This window comes from Abrus precatorius, unplaced genomic scaffold, assembly GCF_003935025.1.
Source record: "Abrus precatorius isolate BTA unplaced genomic scaffold, Abrus_2018 Scaffold7, whole genome shotgun sequence".
Lineage (NCBI taxonomy): Eukaryota > Viridiplantae > Streptophyta > Magnoliopsida > Fabales > Fabaceae > Abrus > Abrus precatorius.
In genome coordinates, this window is record NW_020874417.1 from 9,432,122 (window position 1) to 9,438,205 (window position 6,084).

The following is a 6,084-nucleotide window of genomic DNA, read 5'->3' on the forward strand; positions in this document are numbered from 1 at the left end:
AGTGCCATGCGCGTGTTTACTCTTTTGTTTTACAGAGTGATCACTATGGGGCCATGTCAGACTTAGTATATATAGACTTTTAGAAATTAGGGTATAGGGATTCATTTTCCTTAGATTCTTTTACCACTTTTGGAGCATTTTGCAGAGCTTAGGATTCTTGGGTGACAGCCAAGGATCCATTATAGGTTTTAATTTCCAATTTCCCTTTGATTCTCCTTGATTTTACATTGATGTTGCTTACGTTTCTACATTCTCTTCTTTCATTTGTGAAGCACATCCATATGGAGGGCTAAATTCTCTTGTAATTCCTAGTCAACTCATATGGTTCTTGAATTCTTGAGTTTAATGGCAATATCACTCTTTCTTTCCTTGGATTTATTAACCCTAATCTCTGAATGAAATGAAATTTGCATGAGGGGAACATTGCTTAATGAACCCTAAATTACCCAACGAAATTCTAATCTAAAATTGCTTAATTTTGATTAATCTTTGAGATTGCTTAATCTTAGGGATAGAGAATTGGAGCCCATTAAGATGCTTAATTTTAATTGGGATACTAAAGTTAATTTTTGCTTGTTAAATTAACTTAATTCAAGGGAAAAATAGAGGATTATTGAATCATTTGAAAGAATAGGGATAGAACTCATTGTTTGACTAGGGATTACTCTTTTTAATTGATTGAATTTCATTAGTTTACATTCTGTTCTTGATTAAAATCTAGAAATTGACAAACCTCCCCCCAATTTACTTGCTTTAAAAAATGTGTTTACACTTGTTCGATGTATGTTCCCAACCAAAAGTTCCTTGGAGATAACCTAGGACAACACCTTAGTATTGCATTTATATCTTGCATATTTGATGAGGATTAACGACAATATTTGTGCATAACGAGTGGTGAAAAATCGTTCCATCAGCAATTTCGTCTGAGATTTTCGCTGTAGCAACAAGAGGCATCGCTGCAGCGAGAGATGCCTCACTGCAGCGAGAGTGTGTTGCTGTAGCAAGAGTGTCGCGACCAGAGGGGTATTAAAAAGGGGTTTAGGGATTGGGATTTCATTTCCCTATTTCCCTTCCAAATCTCTTTGATTCTCTAAACCCAAAACCTTATTCTACCGATTAAATTGCCTCCAAAGCCGTTCAAGAGCTAGATTGAAGGTTGAATCCGTGTGGGGAACGCTTGGAGGTGAGTTTTAATGGTTAGGGTTTAAGTTTTTCATCCCATTTCTTTGTTTATCAGTTTCCTTGGATTCTCATGGAGTTCTTCCATGCATTTAGGCTGAAATTCATATAGAGAGCACTTCTGTGGTTGAATTCGAGTGTGGGTTTTTAATCTAAGGTGAAAGGAGACTCTACCCTATCTCAATATGTATGATTAGTCGTTTATTTCGCTGAAGGTAGGAAATATGTGTTAATGGGAATGGTTGTGAAATATAATGTGGGCCATGTGCCATGAGATGTGAATATTATGTGCATAGATGAAAGAATGTGTGTTTACCAAAAACTGATGAATGTGGATTATATAATAAATGTCGTGTAATAAAATTAGGGCATATATGTCAACCATTGTGAATGGGTATGGGCACTTGTGCCGTATATTTGAATGAATATTGTGAACAAGTGTGGGCCCAAGGGCCATGTAATATGAATGAATATAGGCTTTATGCCGTGTACTGTAAAACGAATGAGGGCCTAGTGCCGTGTATTATGCATGACTGTGGGCTTTATGCCGTATACTGAGAATGAATATTGCAATGTGTGTAAATGTGACGTGATTAACACTGGTGTAACGTGCTGTGAATGGCTTAGCGATACACTGGGGGTATGAAAGATAAGGACGGTAGAAATACCTTAGGAAAGAAGGAGTGGTGGTGATACCGACAGTGGGAGCGGGTACACCACGGGCCACACACTCTTTTCTTGACTAGACCTCTGACCACTACCTTTGCTGAGCGATTTGTGACTGCCCACGTGATATCCGTGAGGCGGGGTAACCAGTGACCATCCATAGTAAAAATCTATGATCACAGTGCCACTGTGAGCGTGGCTGGCGTGCAGTGAGTGCATGGGATTATTGTTTGTTAATTTTGTGTGTGTAAACTGTTTGATGCCATGAGTGCATCGGTGTTTGAATTAAATTGAATGGAGTAGTATTGCTGCGTGTGAATATATTTTATGAATTGTTTTAGAAATGATGTAAAATAGGTGCAATGTGAGACTCTATGTTTGTTTGTGTAACAAGTAACGTAGAGTACTCACCCTTACATCCATTTTTCAGGTAATCAAGATGATCACCACCAATCTTAGTGAAGGGGTGGATAGAACTGCTATAGAACCTAGAATATTATTTTGAAACTGTTGTATTTGAATAGGTCCTATAGTAGTTATTTGATATGAACTTGTAATCCTTTCCATAATCTCAAATATTTAATGAGGATTTTATTTAAATGAAAAAGTTTATTCTCCCTATTTTGCAAAATCTATTGTTATTTTGGAAAGTAAAAATTAAGGTGTTACAATTTTAGTATCAGAGCAGTTCATCCAAACTGGACTGGGGTATCAGGCTGAAGCATCCAAGCTAAGTGTTGATTGTTTTGCTTGCCTGAATTATAAATGTACAAATTGATCTAATATGCTGGAATGTGGTTTGCTGAATTGTGATTAGCCAAGATTAAACATGGCTGATAGAGGTAGAGGAACTAGAGGCACCAATGATCCCATGGAGCGCATAGCTCAAATTCTGGAGGCCTTGGTGCACAATCAAGGCAGAGAGCCGGCTGAGTATCAAGGGTTGTCTGCCTTTACTAGGCACGATCCCCAAAGTTTGAAGGAGTGTTTAACCCTGAGGGAGCCCAGAGGTGGGTGGCGGATGTAGAGAAGGTCTTCAATGTCATGGGGTGCCGTTATGAGCACAAGGTCGCTTATGCCACTTACTTGCTGTGTGAAGAAGCGGAAGACTGGTGGAGGTTTGTCGGTTAAACATTGTCACAAGAGGGTAGCTACATCTAGTGGGAGACCTTCAAAGCGATTTTCCTAGGGAATTACTTTCCCTGGGATTTGAAAAAGCAGAAAGCCAAAAAGTTCCTTGAGCTTAAACAAGGAAGTATGACCGTGAGGGAGTATGCAGTTAAGTTCCAAGAGTTGATGAAGTACTAGCCTCACTATTAGCATGGGGATGGAGAGGAAGATCTGTGTGCTCAATTTGAGCATGGATTGAGGCCAGACATCTGAGCTGCAGTCAGTATGTTCCAACTGACGAACTTACCCACTTTGGTAAGCAAGAGCAGAATCTTCGAAGCTAACTCAAGGGAGAAGACAGTGGACACTAGGGGAGCTGGCCCAATGAGACAAGATAGGAGACCCCCTAGATTTTCCAAGGGGCCATATTCGGGCTCGAGCAATTCACAGTCAAGGGGAAGTTCAACTCAAGAGAAGAGCAGTGGGAGTGGCTCAGGATTGGGTTATTTCAGAGGACCGATCAAATGTTTCAGGTGTGGCGGCCACACATGGTGAATGATTGCCCACAGCCGCGAATTACGTGCAGTAACTGTGGGAAGTCAAGGCACACTGCTAATGTGTGCTGGACTGCCAAGAGGGGTGGCAGTACTAGCACTGCACAGAGGCCTAAATCAAGGGGGAACACGGAGCCGAGTACGGGGTAGAAGCTGAGCATTCCTGGTAGAGTCTTTGCTGTGAGTGGGGCAAAGGCTTCATAGTCAGAGGAGCTGATCCAAAGTAAATGTGTAATTCAAGGAAAATTGCTTGATGTGATGTTCAACTCGGGTGCTACGCATTGTTTTGTGTCTGTGGACTGTGTGAAGAGTTTGAATTTGTATATAACTAAACTACCGTGTAATGTTGTGGTGACTACCCCTATGGGTAAGCCAGTTGTGACGTCATGGGTATGTCTGGGGTGTTCAATAATGGTACATGGTAGGGAGTTTGAGGTAGACTTGATTTGTTTATCTCTTTCTCAATTGGATATAATTCTGGGGATAGATTGGCTTACTGCCAACCATATGCTACTGGATTATAGGGAGAAAACTTTGATCTTCGATACGGCATTAACAGAGGTTCCGCGGCTTATGAGCCAAGGTGCGTGGGAGAACACGGTAAACGCCAAGGCCTTTATGGTTATGTTCTCAATGAAGGCCAAAAGCATGGTGGAGCCGGAGTATATTCCGGTGGTGAGGGATTTCTTGAAAGTTTCCCCCGAAGATGTTTCTGAGTTACCACCTGAGAAAGAAATAAAGTTTACTATTGACCTCATTCCGAGGGCAAACCCGATTTTTGTGGCACCATATAGGATGTCACTGGTGGAGTTGGTAGAGGTCAAGAAGTAAGCAAAGGATCTATTGTAGAATTGGTTTGTGAGACCGAGTGTGTCGCGATGGGGAGCACCAGTGCTCTTAGTGAAGAAGAAGGATGGGAGTATGAGGATGTGTGTGGATTATCGACAGCTGAATAAGGTGATGGTTAAGAACAAGTATCTGCTTCTAAGGATTGACGATTTGATGGACCAGTTGAGAGGAGCTGCTGTGTTTTCTAAGATTGACCTGAGGTCAGGATACCATCAAATCAGGGTGAAGGATGTAGATGTACCTAAGATGGAGTTTAGGATGCGGTATGGTCACTATAAGTACTTGGTGATGCCGTTTGGAGTGACCAATGCGCCTGCGGTGTTCATGGATTATATGAACAGAATCTTCCATGAGTTTTTGGATAAGTTTGTGGTGGTATTCATCGACGACATCCTGATTTATTCGAAGACTCAAGAATAGCATATCGAACACTTGAGGATTTTCTGCAAATTATGAGGAAGAGGCAACTGCATGCGAAATTCTCCAAATGTGAGTTCTAGATGTCAGAGATTCAGTTTCTGAGACACGTAGTTTCGAAGGAAGGAATCATGGTAGACCTTGCAAAAGTGGAAGCAGTGGCTGAGTGGCTGAGACCGACAAATGTGATTGAGTTCCGCAGTTTTCTGGGACTGGCAAGCTATTACTGGAAGTTCATTGAAGGATTTTCTAAGATAATTTTGCCCTTAACGAAGCTGACCCACAAGGGAAGGGAGTTTAAGTGGACCAAAGGGTGTGAAGCTAGTGATCGCGAGTGTTGTGCTCGGACAAATTATTAAAAACTGAATTGCATAAAAATTATGTAGTAAGAGGTGCAATTCGAGTCGTCTCCCAATGATGATAATATTATACGATTATGAATTTGGATGGAATTTGATTTATAAAATAACACTGATTAGAATACCAAGTTAACAAGAATTTAAAACTCTAATTCAAGAATTTAGAAGAACTATGGTCATTCTATCACTGGATTCCAAGAAGATGCATCAGCCAACAAATTAGTGATTAATATTAAATTCAAATGAAACCTCAATTCAAATTAAGCATTCACATGAAAGCCTTCATGCATTCGATTAACACATAATCGCTCAAAGTTCAGAAACCTCTAGAACCTAATCGATTTGTATTAATTTAATTCACCAATGCTATTAATCTTAGATCTCAAACCTGAAAATCTAATTCACTTTCCTTCAAAAATTAATTACATACATCAACCGAATAATATGCAATCAAACAGCTGCACAATTATAAATCCAAACGAATAACTTCAATTCGAAATCATAATTATAGCAAAAGGGAAAGAAGGAAGAGATGAAACCAGATTTGTTGTTGAATGAATTACGAAACCAATCCTCAAGAATGTTGTAGCCCTTTTTCAATCCTTGGATTAGATGGAAGTCTAAGCCTCCATTAATGGAGGAAAATGAAAGGTAAAAACGTGAGAGAAGAGAAGAGGCAAAGAGGAAGAGACAAAAACCCTAAAACTTGTATTTTCCTAAAGAAAAACAAACAACCCTTTTTCAACCTGCTGCCCTAATTTAAATACAGGCATTTCAAGGGTCAAAACATAAAAAACTAATTAATCATTATTCAATTACATTAATCCTCTACTTAATAGCTGTATATGGAATTCTTATTTGTTCAAGTTGAATTTTGGAGGGAAAGTTATGCTTGTAATTGCTGCTCAGTATCCATGCTGAATTTGAGAAGATCTTCTGTGGTATTTTTG

At 39.8% G+C, this 6,084-nt stretch overlaps 1 protein-coding gene across 1 annotated transcript; it reads left to right on the forward strand.

Annotated features, from left to right (window-relative positions):
- Positions 1-2,674: 2,674 nt before the first annotated feature.
- LOC113871441 lies at positions 2,675-4,340 on the forward strand. The gene is made up of 3 exons (XM_027508537.1): positions 2,675-2,855; positions 3,406-3,648; positions 3,751-4,340. The coding sequence occupies exons 1-3, from the start codon at positions 2,675-2,677 to the stop codon at positions 4,338-4,340; spliced, it is 1,014 nt and encodes a 337-aa protein (XP_027364338.1).
- Positions 4,341-6,084: the final 1,744 nt, after the last annotated feature.